General features: G+C 28.1%; 2 protein-coding genes and 1 long non-coding RNA gene across 6 annotated transcripts in view; 2 read left to right on the top strand and 1 right to left on the bottom strand.

Annotated features, from left to right (window-relative positions):
* Positions 1–22,575, top strand: part of LOC114122573 (uncharacterized) — a 27,520-nt gene extending 4,945 nt beyond the window's left edge. The window contains exons 2-5 of the mRNA XM_027985259.2: positions 17,396–17,579; positions 17,746–17,889; positions 19,804–19,869; positions 21,183–22,575. Coding sequence (XP_027841060.2) covers positions 17,456–17,579; positions 17,746–17,889; positions 19,804–19,869; positions 21,183–22,072 — 1,224 coding nt within the window. The 5' untranslated portion in view covers positions 17,396–17,455 and the 3' untranslated portion in view covers positions 22,073–22,575. The remainder of the gene's footprint in view (positions 1–17,395; positions 17,580–17,745; positions 17,890–19,803; positions 19,870–21,182) is intronic.
* The window catches only part of LOC114122572 (ecdysone receptor-like), a 112,496-nt gene that overhangs the window by 19,196 nt on the left and 70,325 nt on the right, over positions 1–22,975 (top strand). The window contains exon 3 of the mRNA XM_050206858.1: positions 12,578–12,653. The gene's annotated coding sequence lies outside the window, so the exon portion shown is untranslated. The remainder of the gene's footprint in view (positions 1–12,577; positions 12,654–22,975) is intronic.
* Positions 4,189–22,975, bottom strand: part of LOC126552222 (uncharacterized) — a 44,237-nt gene continuing 25,450 nt past the window's right edge. Inside the window, exons 1-3 of one of the 4 annotated variants that reach the window (XR_007606064.1) lie at positions 6,430–6,475; positions 4,853–4,990; positions 4,189–4,312 (exon numbers count right to left, since the gene is read on the bottom strand). This is a non-coding gene — a long non-coding RNA (uncharacterized LOC126552222). The other 3 variants (XR_007606062.1, XR_007606065.1, XR_007606063.1) reach the window with 3 other exon arrangements.

Raw genomic sequence — 22,975 nt, forward strand, 5'->3', positions numbered from 1 at the left:
TAGTATTGAATAATTTTAATATTTAACTCAGTAGTCGATTGATAAATAATTAATGATGAAATATGTTATTATTAAATAGCATATTAAATTTAAATAACTAATACTAACAATAATTTATATATTTATTTACTCGTATACCTATATATAGATAATTGTACATTAGTATTTACAGTGCTGTACATTTTACACATAACCAAGCGTATAGTATTCTATCAGCGCCTCGTCTTTTTCAAGAGTATCACATTATATACAAAACTGGGTAAATTCTCCACGTGTGTTTAGTGTGTGTTTTGTTGCCGTGGGGTGTAACGGTACGATAGGAGGGTGGATGAACCCGGGAACACAGCGTAAATATATGACCCTTCCCTACCCATGGAAACAGCTGATGAGAATTATTCTGCAGATGCCTCAATTTAAGGTGGGAAAGAACGGTCGTTCGTTGGGGACCGTTTTATCGAAACCTGTACCACGACTGCGTAATACACGAAGCAGTAGAATATTGTACAGTTCTAAATCAAATTACTGGATACAATATACCTATTAAATAACAATAATATGCTCATTGAGTAGAAATTTAAAAATCATAATTATACAACGTTAATAATTTACAGATTTCATAAGAAAACTGTAAAAAAATTTTATAAGTAATAAAAACCATATCTAATGATTATTGGTATGTATTCCAAAATTGGAAAATGTATTAAATGTTAAAGAATTGGATATAAACAATAAATGTTCAAACGTAATAAGAATAACTATTAAAACTATTTATTATTGAAGTATCAAATAAATGACATAATTAAAAATATTAAGTATTTAACTAATATAATATCGTTATTCAGTAATTGACATAGAACAAGAAACTTAATAACAAAGCATTACGATGAAATACTGTTTATAATACATTAAGTCGTATATTAAAATATTATAAGCTAAGATTATATATTAAGTAATATTTAGTGTAAATCTTTATTTATGTTGGCAATCCTGTTTATAACACGACATTGTAATAGTAACTCAGCATTTATCTTTATTATAAAACAAAATTAGAACATTCTTAAAATTGTATACATGCATTTTTATGCTTTCATAAAGTAAGAAACATACTATAAAAATGCCATTGTTTTATCACATTTTATAATTAACGATTTCCTTTTTTATTATTTTAAAATAATTAATTTTTAAGAAAAGTATTATATTTTGTTCTAACCATCATTTGTATATTTAGATTCTATTTAGGTCACTAATCCATTTTAGATGCTTTAATGCATACATTTTGTTTTATATTAAAATAACATCATTAATTTCCATTGCAAATTAAATATTAAATTTCATCTAAATAATCCGGTGCTTATCTGTATGTGAGAAATACTTCACACATAGGCCACTTAAAATAGTGTGCTTAATAAATAACTGAAAGATATTTTCAGTAGTATTCTATTAAAATTATTATTTTTTTGAATAATGGCCATATTTGAATTTTGATTAAAATATACTTATTTTAAATTTTTCCAATTTTTAACGAAATGTAGTTCTAATATAACATTTAAAAATAAATAAACTATTTTACCTATTTTGTATTTTCAAAAAGTTAACTAACCGTTTCCTCTGTTTTTTTTTAAATGTTAAATACATTCAGTGGCATAAATGTAGGAATATAATTAGGGCTTCAAGTCTAGAGGGCCTTTCTGAATACTGTTTTTTTTTGTCATTAGCAAAACAATTTGTTAAAATTATAATTTTGTTTGTGAAATTTAAAAAAATTTAAAAGAGGGGAAGCAAAATTTATGGATATTAAGCAGATTATTGACAATTTTGTGAATTTAAAAGCTCTAAAATTTAAACTGTTATAACTGACTTATACACCATTAAAGATAATATATAAACTTAAATTTTCCTTTTACATTTATTTTGAAAAGGAGAAGGGCCCTTTAAGTTTTACGCATTGGACCCGAATTTGTATACGTACCCCACTGAATATATTGTTAATGGTTGTCACTTTTACCAAATCAGTACACATTAAATAAACTTACTCCTAGAATCTGTCGCTTAAATGAAAAAAATATTTTTAATTCAAACAAAAATAATTTTTTCACCTTAATTTTATAAATATATTTTTATAATATTTATAATGTTAAGTAAATAAATTACAATTTAAAGCATAATTAAAATTAATTTTATTACCTATAGAATGTTTTCTGTAATAATTATTTTCAGTAACTAGACAACTAAACTTTTAATTATTTTGTAATTTCCTTTTGTGCAGTTGTGTTTTGATATTTACCAAGTAGAAAAATCAAATGTAGATCCTTCTATTTTATTTAAAAATACATTTTTTTTTTTTAATTGAATGTATCTATAAACATTGATATTAATAATAATATTTATTACATCAACAAGATAAACAAATATAGAAAACCTTAAATAAGAAGTTGTGAGCTCATCTAATAAACATATCATGCTTGAATACGGATGAGCTAAGTGACATATCTAACAGTTTTAAGTAGAAATGTATTCCTTAAGTTTCTTATAGTGTCTCTACTTAGGTTGAATATTGTTATAATATATTTCAGAAAATTATTTTTATAATCGTTGTTTTTAGAAAACTGCAATACATTTTTAAGTTAACAATTGTCAACCCGTGTTATTGATCACTAAAAAATTTTCAAAATCTTAAACATTTACAAAACAATATCATTGTATATAAATTAATTACTTATGAGTTATTATTACGTATAAGCTAAAAATTTGAAAAACACATTCAAACACTGTATTCATTATTCTTTATGGTACATTTTTTGCTTAGAATTACTTTAAGTTTACAATACAAAGAGTTTTATCATTGCATTTAAATTATTGTGCCGTGTGTTCAACACATATTTCTGTATACGTTTTTCAAAATACATTTTCACAAAGTTTAATGGATACAATAGGGATATAGAGTTTATACAAAAGGTCTATAATAATAAAATAGTTTGTAATCTAATCGAATTGCAGTTCCGGTCATTGGCCCGGAAATCGGAACTGGGCTTTTCGATCATACTTTTCCTAACACTATACTTACATATGCGTTGAACGAATTGGCTTTTATTAAAAATATTATTATAAAATTGTATTACGTGTCAATTCAGAATTCTTTGAATCCTGGTGAATTGATTTAACTGTACTTATTGTTACATAGTAACCCATAATTTAAGCCTAATTGGTTTTTTTATAGTATCCTATACATATCCAATTATTTATAAATTAATGTAAAATACATTTTGCAGAAGTGACTAGTGAGAAATAATATTTATCATGATAGTACTCACATGAACATTGCAGAGCATTCTAAGTTTAAATTATATTAATTGTATTATTTTTTTCGTCTTAATATGCTTTATACGTATCTTTTTCGTGTGTAAGCTATTGTCATAGAGATCTTCAATTTTTGTTCACAATGAATAACAAATGGAAAATGCAAATCAATATAAGTATATTATGAGATGTTGGTTATAAAATAGCATTGTTACTATTATCAGACATCTCAATATTATTATATAATAAGAACCCAAAATATGATATTCATGGTCATCGCTCATCGTTATTCTGGTTCTTATTGATTTATTTAAAGATTATCATTTCAGATATAATAAATTTTCTTTTCTGGGTATACTTACCTATAGTAGTCATTTATTATTTTTCAATTGGTTTTGATCAATTTCAAATTGTATGAACGGATTATTTGCTATTAAAACTCGTGTTTTCATAAAGTAAATATATTTTACAACGTTAAAATTGTTATTTACTATCAAATAAGTTTTTGTTAGATTTTTTATTAGGGATTTCTATGAAAAATTAGATAAAATATTAAAACATTAGAAAATTATTGGCTATAAATAATTGTAAGTTGATATTTAATTTACATTTTAATGATTCAATATTTTAGATTTTACACAAACACAATATATTGATAACCTCTACCTTTTTTATTCTTTTAAATACCAATAATTTATTAAAGTGTTCATATTATATATAATTTAATATTGAAGAGTATATTAAACAAATACAATAAACGGTTATGTACGAAAATACTATCGCTATAATAGTCATAGTACGGGTTAAAGACACGTGAGCGGATATATGTTAAAAAAATTCGTTCATTTGCCTAAAATATTACATTATTATGGATGTTGTTGTATTCTTCATCTGTTTTCAAAGTGCAATACGGCGGTGTGGTGGGCGTACTCGCACTGAGTACAGAGTTCTGGTGATTGGCAGGCAAAGAATTACAGGTGAATCACGGGTGTACAGAGACTATCGGAGGAAGTACCTATGTAAATTAATTTCACAATTATTATCGCCGCCAGTAGGTCCAGAACGAGGAAGGGGTAGAGGAAACCATGGAAGGACAGTGTGCCTAAAAATAATAATAATAATAATAATAATATTAAAACAAACGGCCAAGGTCGACGGCGGCAGTAGCGATAGAGAATACGCCGTATCGTCGTTACTCGTTACTGCAGCCGTTTGAAGGTTACAATACGAGAGGATCACAAAACTGATACGATTGGCAAGTGTTCATAAGTGGGGGTTATAGTGTATAGGGAGTGCAATGATATAGGTAAAAAAGTAGGAGGTACTTTATAGGTACAATACATCGTTGTCATGTATAAATGTATTCTATCCGTGAGAAACTGCGGTCACTTCTCTCGTTATGGAATAATAATAATAATAATAATAAAGTAAATTAGATTTCTGAAAGAGAAGAGCAAGGTGGACGGACGGAGAGATGCCATCACTGTTATTACTTATTACTATTATAGTATTATATTTTTGTTATTATTATTATCTATTATTATAAATTGCGTACCCATGAGTAATATTGTTCGAAGCAATCAATACTGAACTATGATTTCATCTAGATGAATATTGTGGCCTTGAATTTTTTTTTTTGAAAGAGTCTGTCTGCCTTCATTCTGAGTGCTGATTATCGTAGTGTAAATGTGTCCTGTAAAATTATTCAATGTACTTATACATCTCAGCTCAAAATTTTATCTTATGATTTTTTTAACTTAAATTTGTTTACTTTTTTCATTTTATTTATTAACTTAAAACTTATAATAAACTTCAATTCCAATCAAATATTTTTGTAATACATATTTTTTAGTTTAAAAAAATATGACTTGATAAATAAATAAATATTATGTAAAAAACTATACAATGTATTGGGCGATCCATATTTAACGTTGAATACTCATCATTTCAAATCTATCACAACTATTAACGTTTTTAAAAATATTTTATACATACCTAGTTCTAAGTCGTAAAACATTATTTTTTAAATTTTTTTAAGGATTTCATATATTTTTATTTTTGTCCTAAATCAAGATATTATTTGGAGTATTTTCGATCTATAAAAATTGAATTTTTGATGAGTAGCTTATGAGTTATAATTAGTATAGTAGACCAGCTGTATATCCCACAAAAAAGTAAAATACATAATCCTTTATCTAAATTGTAAATACTTAAACTAAATGAATAAACTTCTTGTGTAACGTTTTTGTAGATCAAAATACTTTTTTCAAATATTTTGCCTAAGAATGTTTAAAAAAAAATGTATTAAAATTAAATTTTATAAATGATAAAAAAAATAATAAATAATATATTATTAAAAATGGTAGAAGTATACATTTTTACAAAATTGTTGTTTTATAACAACTTAAAATATATAATAGAAAGATTTTTAAAAACGTTAGCGTTTTCTAAAGTAATAAGTGTCTCGTGTTAAATGGATAATCTTGTTGATTAATTAATTGATGAATTGATGATTTGAGGTTTTTTTGAATAAAAAAAAAAAACAGGAAGTTAATCTGCTGAAGTATAATTAGTTTTAAGTGTAATTTGCCATTGATTAAATTAAGACGCAATGCGTTAAATTTGAATTCAATGATAGATTATTATTTATTACGTACTAAAAATGATCCTGAACAATCAGCACTCAGCTTCCATTTCTATTTTCTAAAGATATTTTATAATTTATGATGTTAAATAGGTACCCTATCTTAATAAGGTTATAATAATATTGTTATAAACTTATTTTCGATCATTTTTAAATTACTTTAAAACAACTGAACTTGTGAGGAACGTGGTATTATATTTTCAAATTTTTTGACTGAGGAAAAATGTTTATCTGAGAAATATATTTTTTATCATCATTAATCTTAAAAGTCAAATTTTTAATTCTCTAAATAGCTCAGAAAAAGTCAACATACTTTGAAAATTACATCATGTCTAGAAAATTTTAATATAAATATTTGGTGAAAATTTCTAGTTTACGGACATACGGTTTTTCATTTTTAATTTTAAACATAATAATATTGACTGCAAAACTATTAAAATATTTCTATTATAAAAAATAACATCTTAATTGAAATAATTATTAATTACTTATTATAATATTGTAGAAATGTGTGTATTATTAAATTAATAAAATATATATACGATTATAATAAAAAAAAACATTTCAAAGCCGCTAATATATAGTGTCAAGTGCACGTGACCTTGTCTAGAGACCACGGACGTTCCCCCCCTCGTTATGGTAGCTCCACTGTTAAGTGCATAGTAAAGGTGACGTGCGTGTTATGCACCAAACGGGACCCACAGCCGGTGTTTAAAAGATTTCTGCAAATCGCACGATCCAACGGCGTTTCGCAATGACTTAATGTCACGCCAACTATAAATAAATTTCGAAATGCATCGTAGAGCCCACCATCTTGTGCTTTCGTAATAATAACGGTGCACAAGGGGTTCGGTATAATAAGTAGACGTGACTACTACACCAACAGTATTTGTACTTGCCTTATCCTGCATGTGTATAATATATGCGGTGCCCTGTCGGCTTGTCAGTGGCAGTTGGTATTTTTTTCTTGTATTCTAAACACTACTGCTTAAACTTATTTATTAAGACTTAAATAATCAAAATGTGTTGTCATTAAAAACTGCAATGTTTGCAATAAATTTTTCTAGATTTGCTACCTGTTTTTAGAACTGTATTAATATATGTTTAACTAATTTATTGTATAATAGTTATAATATCGTTGCTTATGAAGTTATACAGTTTTTACTCATAAGATAGTTTTATGAAAATTAATTTCTATTTTCATATATGATTAAACAACTCAATAAGTTTCACATAATCTAACAGATCTCTCCGTTTCTAAATTGTGTTATGAAAAAGTTATTTTTAAAACCTTACAAAATGTTTTAAAATAAGGTTTATCATACCGATATCACATTTGTTAGATTTTCGTATTCTAAAAATGTGTCATACTTCCCCTATATTATAATTTATAATCAGTTCTACACTCATAACGTGTTATGTATTTAAATGTACGATTTGTGTTTAAACTTAAAATGGCTTTATGCGGTGACACACGGTTTGATTGGATTTTTTTCTATTATAGCATTATATAGTTATTTATTACAGTTTAGTGACATACAAATGCAACGGACTGTTGTTTACGACCATAACCTTAGACAATGTCAACTGTAGACTGTGTCGATAACGATTATGAAAACAACAGTGGTAAAAAACTCACGTGCCCAGCTTATTAGACCCGTGAGCAGGGTCATGGGTTGGTTGAATCACCCCGCAAGTCGTCGGCATCTCAGCCAGTTTCGTCGGTTCTGTGTTATATATTAATAATTCTATTTTTATTTTTTTTACTTGAAACTATTTAAACGCAGATGGCATTTTTGTATTCAAGTTTCCTTCGCACCATCATTGTTACGTCCAATAGCTTTGACGACTACCGTTTTGTTTAAATAGTATAGACACAACTACTATACACTTTGTTTTTTTTCATTCGACCGAAACAAGAGGTTGTGTGTTTCCGCCCTCATTCGAACATTGTCGGTAGGAGAAATTCTGTTCTCACTCGATTCCGCTGCTACTGAGTACCTCTTATTACCTGTCGTTCTGTCCCATCGTTATTTAAATTTTACCCACATTCTCTACATAATTCGAACATTATGTCGACACGATAAAAAAAACATTATATTCCGAGAACTAAAAACATGTCGTGTTTTTCATTTACAAAGTGCATTTTGAGATAATGGTTTGAGCAATATAAAAATAAAATTAGTTACCTTATTTTATTTATTTGTGAATATAGTATGAGAATATAATATACTTTGGAACTATTAAAAATATATAAAAAAATTCTAAGGTTTTACTTCATAACGTAGTCTAGAAATACCTTTAAAATAACATTGATTACTTGCTTATACCTAACTCATTATTTATTATATTATATACAACTCATGTTTGATGAATTATTTTTAACCTTTTCCAAGACTGTCGACAAAGCCAGCTGTTTTTAATTTTAAACAGTACATAATACATAATAGCGCAATACGAATGTAATATTTACTATCAACTTAATATATTCATACTTTAATTAAGTGCATACTGCAGTTTAATGTTATGTTTTTAAACAGTGTACACAATCAAAATCTAAATATCTCTATAGTGGCCAACTGCATAAAATTTAACTATTAATCGGTATAGTAGATACTGCAGTTTAATAATAGTACGGATTATGCAATTAACATATGAGCCATATTATGTAGTCATCGAAGGTATTTTACATAATATTAAATTGAAAAAAAATCATATTGTCTTATTTAAAAATAAAATGAATTTCGAAGTGAGTAATTAAAATTAAAAACAGAATAATATTGTAGGTCGAGACGTTTGGCACAAGACAATATGATAATATCATCCTGTAACAACAGATGAGTCACATTTTAGTGAAAGATACTGCACATGCAACTATACAAAAAAAATGCAGTTCTAAAAAAATCCCATAAAGTAGCCATTAATAATTCATTCTATAACCTCGGAAATTAATGTGCCAAGTGCAATTTTAAACACTCGACGTTTTTATACGCCATTTGTGGTTTTCTATCCCCTCTTCTTTAGTCTGTAGTCCGTGATATATTACCTACTCATAACAGCACTATCCACTGTCCAGTGTGATTAATTAAATTAACGTAGCGACGAGAAAGTGTATACCTATATTATATTGCACATAAAATATAATGGTTTCAGTTATATTTTAGTACTCTCAACTACAATAATTATTGTAGAGTATATTATATAAAATGATAACTTGCATGGCAAACGTTATGCAGTTTTTCGTTTTAATAATATTATGGAGCATCGATCGGCGGCGGTTGACCGTGACGGAAACTCCCGTTGATTGCTTTTATTTGTTCGAGACGTGCGGGCGATAGTCGTGAGGGTGGTGTAGTGTATTTGAATTGGATCAATGCAACTCCGATCTGTCCACGGGCGTGTTTGTGTGATTATATATATATTATTCTATTATATTTTATTAATAATATATAGTATATACTATATAGAGAAAAAAATATATCCTACGGAAACGACGATAAAACCGGGAAAAACTAATAATTTAGTATACACACACATATAATATATAATATATATATATATATATTGTTATATCCACGCGGTGTCGACTAGAAAGGGGACAGCGGGTGAAAGATCGATGACGCTTTTGGCGTTGGTAGAGTGGGGTAGGGGTTGATGGTGTTCCTCCCCTTCACGCCGTTCATCGCGCCGAGGGGTCGATGGGATACGATCTGCGGCGACATTCCGCTTCGATTCGATTCGAGGCGGTGACTGCGACGTCAGCGGCCGTGTGCCGTTTTTAGTGGCATCTGCTGTGAATTAGAGCGCAAGCGCCGCCGCCTCCGCCGCTGACGCCGATAATAGACATTTCGCGCGCTCACAGCAACAGGAGCGAAACTGCACGGGTTGTCCCAGGTCAGTGATGACACACTAAATTTTAACACATTTGGCCGTTGCCACCGACAACGACGTCCGTCTGCGCGCACACACGCACGTCGTGCGATACGCACATGTGCCAATAATAACGCGTCGTTTTGCGCGGGATACAGACACGGTACGATCGACCGTAGACGTAGACGACCGATTAATAATTTTATTAAAAAAAAATATACATTATAATATACGATGATATGCCGTACTACGCGTTGCGGTGTAAATACGTTTTACATAATTAAATATTATTAATGTATAACGTTAAGTTGCGATTGTTACGCAAGCCAGCGATGCGCTTTTGACCCCGATGCACCGCCTCCGCCGCCCCGCTTCACCATCGACCCAGTCCCTCTTAACGCGTATTGCACCTGTTATGATATTATTTTAATCGTTTATTAGTAGTTATTGGTTTATTACAAAACACCGATATCGAATAATAATGCTATATTACAGTCTTAAGATTTATATTATATTATATTAAATTTTTTTATTTTCCAAACATTATAATTATTATTACGTTTCGTTCTATAACAGCAGCCGATATTACCTATGTGGATTTATCAATACACAATCCGTTTGAATCGTGTTTAAATTCATCGCACGAAACGTGCTTTTACCCACGGGCCGTGACGCGTTATTGTTTGCTTACGATTCGGACATCGAACCTCGCAACAGGAGTACGCGTCTACGCACCGCACTTACACCTCCTATCGGGTTTAATTCGTGCGCAATTTACAAAATAATTTCAATTTATTTATTTATTTATTTGGAAAATATGTGTAAAGGGTCTACGTATGTTGTTGTACGCTTCAAACTAACATTACAGTTATTATTGTAGTGACTTTCTTAATATTATCTATATCGGCTATATCTTGACCAAGACCTTACGTCTTTGAAGAAATCATACCCACGCAATTTATTGTCTTCCAATAAAATTAAATTGTTGTGAATATTGTAATTCCGAAAACATTTATTATTCGCGTTTGTTAAATATTATAGTTTAATAAACTTTAGCTATTACATTTTTAGGCGTTCTTTGTTTTAAACACATTGCTTTTAACACGGTTGTATTTATAACTTAATGTCCGATTATCGTTTAATAAATATTATCATGTAATCCATTCAATTAGTTACATAATATTAAAAATAAAATAATGCTTGTTCGATTTCAATGTCAACAAATTCATTAAAGTTTTTTCAATTATTGTCTGAAGATAATATAATTTTAAAAATATATCTTTAATGAATATTTATCAATCAAAGTATATATTTTATTATTATACATATTATTACCTATGTTATATATTATGTATTTCAGTATTTGCGAGTTAATTTGCAAATATATTTCAATTCTATATGATTAAATCACGTCATAAAAATATAACACAAATCGTTTGTTCACAATATAGTTTATTTTGCAGTAGTTAATTCTACAAACCTAAAAATAATTAATGATGTAAAGTCTTATCAATCATCATCGCATGGTATTATATAGTATTGTTGTCTCCTATATAATATATATGCTATATTATTGCAATAAACTCTTAATTAATTATTACAAGCATTACAGGCTACAGCCTACAGGAAATATAATTAAGAATGTAATGAGTATATTGTATCATTGATTATAGAATCTATTCTATAACCAATGATTGTATGTTTTATATTAACCATCCTTATTTATACTTATATTTAATATACTCAATAGAGTATATTTATACTTATTTTGGATTTTAAATTTCTTATTTAGAATTTGTGCCCATTTTCCAAAAAGTGTAATTATAATTTATAATAATATTAATAGATTTAATTCAATAATTTACTAATACCGCGTGTTAAATTATGATGAACATCCTATATTAAACTTAACCGAATATGTTAATTAAGACTAAGATCAGTGCACGATTATTATAATTTAACGTTTAATGTTTATAATACTTATTGGATTTATAATTTTATGATAGGTGACAGGCGTTATCTAGACTATTTTATACTATATTGTAGGTGTTGAGATTATTATACGTATTCTGTGTTAATTTTTCCTTGATTATGAATATATTACTTTAAAACATATTTTGTAATGTCATCTAAATATATTGATATATTTAGATTTTAAGTTAGACACTAGGTAATACTTAATTATTTACTTTAAATTGTATGCAAATACTAAAACTAAGGTTATTTATGTGCATATATCTCTAAAGGATCAATAATGTTCTTTACTTCATACTGAATTATAACATAAAATCAGTCATAACCTAAATATTTCTCTGCTCTGTAAACCAAAAATTAACTAACCAAGACTAAAATTATATTTATTTGTAACGTATTAAAATATAATTAAATTCTTTGAAGTATGGTTAATGGTTGAAACGTTATATAGTAAAAAAATAAAATACTGAATAATATGTATAAAAGAAAAATAATATACTGATATTTGTGTATGAGTTGTAAAAAGCTAGTTGTGGGCGTATTAAAAAAAACATGGTCACTATTTCTGCGTTCTCATTTCAAATCAAAAAATAGCAAAAACACAATATAAGTTAATAACTTCTACATAAGTATATTATAAAATTTAAATGTTACTTTTGTGCCTTTTAATTTAATGCTCACGCATAGAGACAACTTATTTTTATAATAGCTTATTTATATCATTCACGTGCAATCATGTTTGTTCTTTTATTTCATTCACAACTAATGAATTGTATATTTCTTTTGTTGCAGGTATGATTTAATCTTTATTAAATATCCATTAATTGATATAAACAGTATCAAAATTGACAATTTATTTCCATACGTGGTAAGTAAAAATTGAAATCAACATGACTGATGTTTTTTTTCATGAAAAATACTTATTTAGTAAATATTTTAAATCATGTATAGTCATTTACTCAATTCTACTATATACTAAGTAAATTGAATTTTTACGGGTTAATATTTTTAAAAAAACGTGATAGGAATTATTTAATTTATTACTAGCATTGTCATTATTATTGTTCTTGTTTTGAAGGGTTACTTTTCTGTTTTAGATTATTTTATATTTTTAAACTAGTTAGTAAATATCAAAAATAATTTGTCGGTGAATAGACATTTTAAGTCTATTGTTCTTTTTGTACGTGAATGAAAATTAAATTAACTGGTTGATACTTAGTAATTATTTAAACGAATACTAAAATTACCGTAACAAATGCTTATACACGATAGTTAAACTCGAAATTCTTTTAATACATGCAATATGCATGTTATACTTAATGTTGATTGTTGGTTTATTTAACCTTATTTGAGAAAAAATTATCAGAATTTTCAAAGAACTTAGACGGTAGGTATTATTATTGGTATTTAATATGAATTCAACATTATTTTTTTGGCTTCACAAGCAACTAAGCAATTCTTTTGTTGTTTAAAAATAGTTAAACGTTTTTATTACTCACTGTACTTGATATTTTCATTCGTATTTTATTGGCTTTCGTAACTGTTAATGAAATATATTTTTAAAAATTGTATTTTTATTATCGTTTCCTTATTAATTTACGAGTATGTATACATTCTTGTGTGTAACCTAATCCATATGCGGTCATTATTACTGACATTCGTGTAAGAAGGTGATTTACCTTTAAATTTTAAGTGTAGTTGGTAATCTATCAAATTATAAATAATATAATATATTTTCCAATGGTTAACTATATTAAGGGTCTGATCTGCCACTTTTTCTTACATATTATAATTAAAATATACATATACGGAATTTATAAGATTTCGATAATTTTATAATTATTCATGATCTGATAATGTAGATATACACTGACAATCATTTTTTTATGTTTATTGATCTTAATAAATGTTGTATTTGTTTAATTAGTCATGAAAGTACACATACTGTGAATATACGTTAACTTTTCGAACATACTAATTAAACAGCTGTAAACTGGTTCAATTTAACCGTAATATATTATACTTTATAGTGTATAGTAAATTATGTATAACCGAAAAGATGGACGAGTAAAATCAATAAATTCTAACTTATTACAATACATATATAACTATACGAGAAAAATATAAATAAAATAGAGGTATAGGATTGAGTAACAATAGCAGAAGTTCTAAACTAATATTTTGATTCTGGAAATATTCTTCTTAATTATAGTAAAATAAATTACGGTTGGGTTGACTAAAAGGATCTTGAATTTTTGGTATCTATTTACAGTGCAATAATTAATTGTTAAAAAAAAAATGTTGTCAATTACAAAGTAGGCCTTTTATTGAATTGAAAAAGAAATATCTCTGAGAACAATAACTGTATCAGTTTAGTGTAAATCATATTATAACTTTATGAAAACAAAAAACTATATACCTACTTAATTAATTGTAACTACTAAGAATATAGTTGAACAATACATAGGCAACCAACACACAATCAATAGTATTTAATATTTTGGTCACACCCTAAAATGAAAGTACTTTGAAAAATATAATATAGTATTATTATTTATTACTTCCTTGCGCTTCGATATCTATATTAGAATAAGATATGGATGTAGCTAATTCAATTTTTAACTACTATACAAAAAATTGTAATTTGTACTTGTTATAATTACTTATTGTATAATCTTATAAAATGCATTTTTATTTGTCAGTTTGATTTATTTTTATTATTATCATTTTAATAATCTTTACTCTTTAGTAGTAACTATAATCAAATTGTAATAATTAATAAAAAAATTATTTGAATTTTCTGGTAAATCACTATTAAAGTGGTTGTATACCGAAGTATTTAATTTATTATACTAAAATAGTACTTCATTCTCGTTATATTTTTAAATCTATTACATTTAATGTTAACCAAAATATAATTAATTAGGTGAGAATATATACATAATTCTTATTGGTGTAGAATAATTTTTCGTTAAAGCCTAAAATTATATATGCGTATATAGGTACACATTATTTTGTTGTTTCTGTCTTATCACTGTCGTAATGTATGAGCTTGGCAAATTTACCTTCCATATCATCAAAGTAGTATTATAAAAATATTGAAAGTATATATCTCGTATATCTAGTTTAAGATGTAAACACACGTCATAGATTATAATAAACGTATTTGTTTATCTTCTTATCTTTAAATGTGATAATACAAATTAACTTACTCTTTTTTTTTAATCGAGGCTCCACATTTTTTACCATATGAAAAATACATCATCATTTGCCCTTGTAATTATTATGCATAATATACAGAATACACTTCGGTGTATTCTTCATCAATGTATCATTAATTAAATAATAAAATAAAATAGTTTTAAATACAACTATAGTATATACGTGTACGATCAAAGAAAATAAATCAGCAACTATTGTAATGGTTGTAATAGTTCGATGTATTTATCCGATGTATTTATTTTACGGTTATTTTTTAAATACCATACATTATCTAATCATTAAACGGTTTTCGAATCGGATTGAATATCAGAATAATTGAATGATACAGATGTCGTATTTGCACTGCAGGAGAGAAACATCTTTGCATAATGTTGATTGTTATTGTATTTTTTTTTCAATACACTCATTTGACACTTTGACAGTGACATTGTAAAAGATTGTCAGAAAAGGCTATAAAGGTTTCGATATCACTTCTTACCACCTACTTACTATATCTATTTTTATTATAATGACGTGCATGCGTGTGTTCTTGTGTTTGTTTTTGTTGTTTCTACCAGTGCCGTTGTTGTTAGTAACGAGTTTATAGTGTATAAGTATTATATATATTTATGTTATATACAATAAAGGTTTATTGGTCTCTCTCGCTCTCTCTAACCAGTCCAACTAAAAGACATTATGAGAGTATACTCGTGACGTGAACTTGTGCAGTGCAGCGGCAGCGATGTCATGCAATATCTGCTGCCCCCGCACTCGTCTTCCTCGTTCCGGCCTTGGGTCCGGTTAAACTGCCAACGTTGCATCGCGTGTATATTCTGTGTGTGGGTGTGTGCGTGTCTATGCGTTTGTGCAACAACGAAGGAGGTCGATGCAACGCCCAACTTTTTCAAACAGTGTGTGTACGTACCTGTGTGTGTGCGTTGTGTGCACTGTGCCATTTCGGTTGTCTTGTGCAATGGACCACAAAGATGTTATACGACGGAGGGTCTAGACCAAGGCCACCGTCACTGCTGTCGTTTCTCCTCTATCTCTCTCTCTCTCTCTCTCTCTCTTGCTGTTTCTAATATACTGATCTATCGTGTAATCGCTTTACAACATGTATCCACCGTACCGTTAAAAAAACCATACAGTGTGTATCGGATTTCCGTGATCATTCTACGTAACATTCGTGTTAAAAAATAATAATAATATCATCTACAACTCGACTTACAACACTCATATTATGTGTTATGTTCGGACATGTGAATAATATTAATAATAAATTAATTGCCATCATGATTGCTAACGTAATTATAATATCGTATTAGTTAATATATTCTATTTCACTGCAGTATAGCGTATATTTTTTGTTAATACATTCTTAAATTAATTTTTTTATCTAGATTTACAATAAATTGATGCTTGAGTATTATTGAACGATGATCGATACTTCTTCATCACTGATGTTAGTTTATAAATTGACCTTCTAATATTTATTAATTTTTTTAAAAAAAATTTTCATTCTTACACTTCATCAATCGTCTTTATTCACTCGTAACCTTTAAAAATAACCAATTTGTAATTGATTGAAAAAATGGTCACTTTTCTGCAAACGTTTTAACCTGTTAACATGAAGATCTTATATGATACAGAAAGATAATGTATCAAAAGTAAAATGAATAAATCATAATTCACCTATTATATTATATTTATATCAGAAGTTGCGACAACAAATATCAGTGCAGCGCCGTTCTAGATTTTAGTGCTATTAATTATTATAAATGTAGATAACCATACAAGACATAATATGAATGACATTTTAAATATAATATATGCTATCTTTTATGAAAGAGTGTTGTGTATTGACTTATTTAAGCACTGGTTTATGTGTCATAATTCCTAACCAAAATGTTTTATTTATTTAAAATTTGGATATTTTGTATTGTAATGCAGTGTTATCACTTTTGAAATAATCTCTGTTTTAAATAAATATTTATTAAATATTTCGAAATAGTTCTTCAAAATAATAACTCAAGTTTTACTTAACTTTGAGGAAAAACACGTGATATTAATTATTAAGATCAATTAGAGAAATATCAGAAATGATATTGTGATTTTGACAGATGTATATGAATTATAAAAAAGATTATTCATAGTATCTATATTGGCTATATTATTATAATAATAAAATTGCATTATATAAAAGAATATCTAGATATTTATCTAAGCAAATTTAACTTAAATTTATTTATGTTAGATAATATTTTTATTTTGTAAAATAAATATTTTATCAAATATTTGAATATATTAATAACATTATAACAATCATATATTTACTCACTAATTTGTATTTTGCAATAAAAGTCTTATCATACTATTTTGTATAATTATTCAAAATTTATAATTTGACAGGTTAAAAATATTACGTATATAGTTAAGTTATAGAAATATCTAAGTAATAAATCAGGATTCATGACTCCTATAAAGATGGAAAAATATCAGTGGATTAATCCAGATAACCATAGTATTGCCGTTGACGACCAGAAACAACCAGTTTTAAATGAAAATGGTGATCTTATTGTGTTGGACAACGAAAGTGAGTATTGTTTAAAAAGAAACTTCTTCTAGAAATGTATAAATACACTATACTTTAGGTATAGCTTTTAAAAAATGTTAACACTGAAGTTTCTTATTTAAATACAAAAATATTATTTTTCACACCTAATTGTCCGAAGAAAAAATTATACATCGATCATTTTTAGGCGGAAAGTGTATAGCAGTTCCTAACTCTGAGGATGTATTAGAAATTTTTGGTTTTGGGTATCATGGGGGCTATGGGTCACCCACTGGGTCGCCAAAAGATTCTCCTGAACATGATATGAAACCAATCGTCCAAGTCTTGACAGGTAAATATTATATATTATATTATATTCCTTTATTATTATAATAATATGTACATCTAAATGTTAATCCGTTTCATAATGTAATTTGTGGAAAAGTATATTATGCGAAGTAGGTAATGAGTTTTTGTGGATTCTCTACCACTTACCTGTTGTTCCACAATTTATGATCGTAAATTTGTTGTTGACGTCTGATTGAAGGTCTTGCTGATTAATGTACGATAAAACATTATTATTTATTATTATTATTGACATTTGTCGATGACTTATCATTATGAAAAATGTAAATTCTTGTCATATATAGTAGATTGAAGAAATACAATTTACGTTTCTCATAATATGTTAATATCAAATGTATTTCAATTAAAAATTGTATTTTTATTTTTTATTTACATTCGTTTTTAGTATAGAAATGCACATTTTTTTGTTTTATTATTTACTCTTACAATTTTCTAATGTCTCATTACTGACTTAAAATTATGTTATAAATCAATATTTCAATGAATATTTTCAATGTTTTTTGTTTTTTTTTTCAATGGGTATCACAGAAATCTATCCTAACAAACGCATAAACATATTATATATTAATAATTCATTTATTTTATAAAATTGCATTTTTATGAACTATTTGCTCGTATTGTACCTACTAATTCATTATAAAGCACCATAACCTTGAATTTCAAATCCAATTTTATTCATTTAAATTTTAAATTAATTATATAGTATACGGAGTATGCTTAATATAATTATATGTATAATTATCTAAGTGAATATATTTATTTAGTTTCAAAAATTTAAATATTTGAATTCAACTGCTCTTTAATATTCAGTAATAATTGACTGGAGTAGCTAATTTATAAACCAGCGGGTATACTGCAGTTGTAAACAATTAATAATGTTTTCGAGATTTAATTTAGTTTCATAATTTTATCACACATTAAAAATGTTTTTAACTCCATTATTTTTATTTATTTATTTAGTCATCATTTGGTTGTAAAACGTGCAATAATAATATATGTATATATAATGATCCTTACAACTTTTTTAATGGTATTATACTATTATATAATTTGTTTTTTCTATTCAGACATTCTCATACCAATATCAGTATTCAGTACATGTTTAATTTATAATAGCATTTTTATAAGTAAACATTATTTTAATGATAAAAAGTAAATTTTATTGATAGTAATTTTGTACGTGCTTATTTTATTAGATAAAAACATATAATTGAACAAATATTTAAAATGTTAAATTTCGGTCATACCATTTTTTTCGTCCTATTTTTCTACATATTCAAGATTGGTAGTTACACCAAGTTCACATTTCGCAATAATAGTTGTCACAATAATGGCAAGATAGTTGTATTTTATGTAATAACGATTTCGACTGTTAAATTTAATTGATAACTACTCAATTGCATTATGAAACGGATAATTGTATTATATTCACGAACTTTATGATACCTAATAGGCCGATTGTGTTTACTAAAAGCGGTCAGAGATAAAAGGCACTTGTCGAGTGTGACTTGTGGCTAAGTTACATAATGTATTTAGTGTATTATTAATGTTGTTTATATCACTCTTCAACATATTTATTATAATATATATTATTAAACATTATTAAAGACTACTATCACGGCTCAACTGCTATATTATGTTATGTTTACTACAGTTACACTATATGAAATATAGCATAAGGTCTATGATAGATAATAATATAATATCACTAAACGCCGTCTACCGCTAAATATAGAAGGTGTCTCGTACCACCCGGTCGCTTACTGCAGAATAATAAATTACTCATTTGCCGGTATTTTAACATAAAAAGTTAAAATATTGACATAAACATAATTTCAATATCTCAGATTTTTTATTTAACACAAAAACAAATTTTAAAATTTTTCTGTTTCGAGTTTAGGCCCTCTGACGCACAGTAATAGTTTTTCAAATTCGTATTTCACTGACGGGGTGGAGGAGACATCCGGTATGTACAATATATATATAATATTACACTTTATCAAAGAACATTCATTATTTCAAAAACTATTACCAGTATACTAATATCTATTATATAGTCTATTATTTAAAAATATTTTAAATTTCAAGCGGAGCAATTTTCCAATGACGTGTCGATGTTTACGCGATTTATAAATGTATAAAAAAAATCTTTGATTTTCAAATTTGGGAATGGTTGTTGGTTGTAAACTAGATCTAGTTGATACTTTGGAAGAGGTCAAAATTTAAATTCCCAATATTTTTCAAAACAAGCATTTGAAGTGTAAAAATTTAACAACATTCAATATTCACGTGTAAAATAAAGATTTCTTATCAAACGGCTTTGTTGTTATTTGAAAATGAAAAGCTGTAGATATTTTAAATTTTCACCAAACTTTTGTATTATAATTTTTTATTACCTTGTAACTTGACTGACAGACCTTTTCTAAAAATCGTTTTTTTGTATGCAATAATTTATCATTGAATTCAAATTTAACACATAAATTAAAATGACTTATTCGTCAGACTTCAATATCTAGGCACACTCGACACCTATTGTATAGAAAAGTAGTTACTTATTGTCCCTTTTTTAATATAATTTTAAGTTAAATATCATCACTTGAAAAAATAAAAATATTTAATGATATAATTATTTACTGTTTTACTTTTTTAATAACAACACGCATTTCTAATTACTTATTGCAAATTCAAATATTGTTTGAGTATTCCAATGTAAAAAAATTTAATTTACAAAAGTAGTATTTTAATTATAATTAATATTTTATGTTTTAATGAGCTGCTGCAGTGGGTGGTCTACAAAATGTTGGTCTACTACACTATTTATCGTGGTTATACATCAAACTTTATATACTTGTAACTTATAAACTTCTTGTTTGAAATTAAATTTTAATATATCGAAGTAATCCTTAAATTATTCTGTTTTAGAATGAGGAATTAACAATGTATTTATATTTATATATATATATATTGTCATTAGAAAATTTGGAAACTTAAAAAAATTATAGGTACCGTTAAGATATTAAAATTATTATTTTTTCAAGTGATATTTTGTAACGACTTAAAATTGTGTAAAAAGAATATAAATAGTTTTTGAATTAATTAATGTTGTTTGATGAAAGAATCATCCAGTTTTTATTATTATTAAACCTAACCCTCTACAAAAACAAAAAAAATGTATATATATAATATATATATATTAAAAATTGAGGAAGCGTTGTCCACTATGTCTTTAACATCAACTATCTACCATACCTACGAAATATGTTCATCACTGTATTGCAGACGCCGACCAACTGCTGTGGAGCATGAGAACGCCGTGCCAGAAGGATATCGAAGCGACCCGGGAGATGTTAGCACTAGTGGCTTCTAAAAAATACCAGGATATGTTCAACGACCAATGTACGGTCAAGATTCGGGTGTGGAAACGAATTTGCGAGGAATTGATGTCGAAAGGGTACAGAATCGCGGACTCGGTGAACGAAGGTGGCATCAAGTGCCATCAGAAATGGCGCAACCTGGAGAAATCGTACAGGAACTACTTAATCAGCTCGACGGACCCGAACAGTTCAGCGCCTAAAAAACCGCCTCCGTACTTCGAGGCGCTGCACGACATTCTCAAGCGGAAGAAGAAGTACGCGAACGCGGCCACGTACACGCAGACCGTGGTGGTCGGCGACGACATGACCGAACCCGACGCGTCGAGCATCAGCGGCATTCACCACATGAACGACTCGGACGCGGCACTGGACGACATGGACGACGCGGACGGCCAGAACGACGACCACTGTTACGTGGTCAACAGTTCCGGTCACGTGTCCAAGCGGTTTAAAGTGGATCCGCTGACCATGTGCTCGACCACCAGTGGCGGCGGTAACGGCACCGGTGGCGGCGTCGGTTCGTCGTCGTCGTCGTCCCGGCGCCATCATCACGTCCAGCAACCGGACGTGCTGGAACAGATACTGGAACACATGGTCCGCGTGCACCGGGACACCTTGTCCATGCACGATCGGCACTTAATCAGGATGGAAAAGCTGATAAAAGATAACGCGACACAGACCAAGCGACTGGCCGACGTCATGAGTCAGTTGTTGCACAACAGCCGGGCAGACGACTTCGGCAACGGCAAGAACAACGATAAGTCGACCGGCATGACGTCGTCGGACGTCGAATGATCATATTTTGATCGTTCGCGACACATAGCATTTATATGATATATAAAGTGTACATTATCCACGATTATATAATGACGCTGCAGTGCTGACGGAGAACGTCACACCCTTTTGACGACCATTTTGTATTTTTTTTTTCTTTTTCGCGTGCTCTACCGCATTGTGAACGCATCTTAAAGATTTTCCTTTTATCACCACCCTACTCCCACCAATCAATTTAGACTTCCGGTATTTTCCCAATATAATTCGCAAATGGCTTGAATAATACGTAATGATAAATACGTATACGTATTTATATAATTTAAATGTATAAAAAACTATGATTAAATAATTAAGTGGCGTTCCCTTTTCATGTATCTATATATGTAAAAAAATATAGTCCACCTGGCGATTGTCGTCACGTTCGTCAATTTATTCTCCTTATGTGTATAATCCATATTAATTATTAGTTATTTGAAACCATTATACCTATTATATTATGATAATAAAACCATTATTATATTATATGTTATTTACATTTTTTCATGTTTATTTATAACACTGAGCCCAACTACACAGGTAAGTATAATATTAAACCTAACCTCGCGGCTCCAGCAGGTTTGTCGTCGGTTTCCGTATTTTTTTTCTTCAACAAACAGCCAAAAGCAGTTTTACACAATCTTTGTATATATAACATATTTAATAAATTATTTACCCGACTTAACTCGACAACCTTTACATGATGTAGTCAGCCAATGATCTGTATCATACAGATCTCTCGATTTTTTTGATCAGGAAAACTTAGGTACCAGTATAATGTGTGTGTTACCGTGGTTTAAAAATTAGGAACACTGTTTATAAATTACTGCAACAGTTTTTATATTTATAAAAGTCTTTTAAAAATATTTTCCAATCACCATTCTTCTT

The sequence above is a fragment of the Aphis gossypii genome, chromosome 1, assembly GCF_020184175.1.
Source record: "Aphis gossypii isolate Hap1 chromosome 1, ASM2018417v2, whole genome shotgun sequence".
In the NCBI taxonomy this organism is placed as follows: Eukaryota; Metazoa; Arthropoda; class Insecta; order Hemiptera; family Aphididae; genus Aphis; species Aphis gossypii.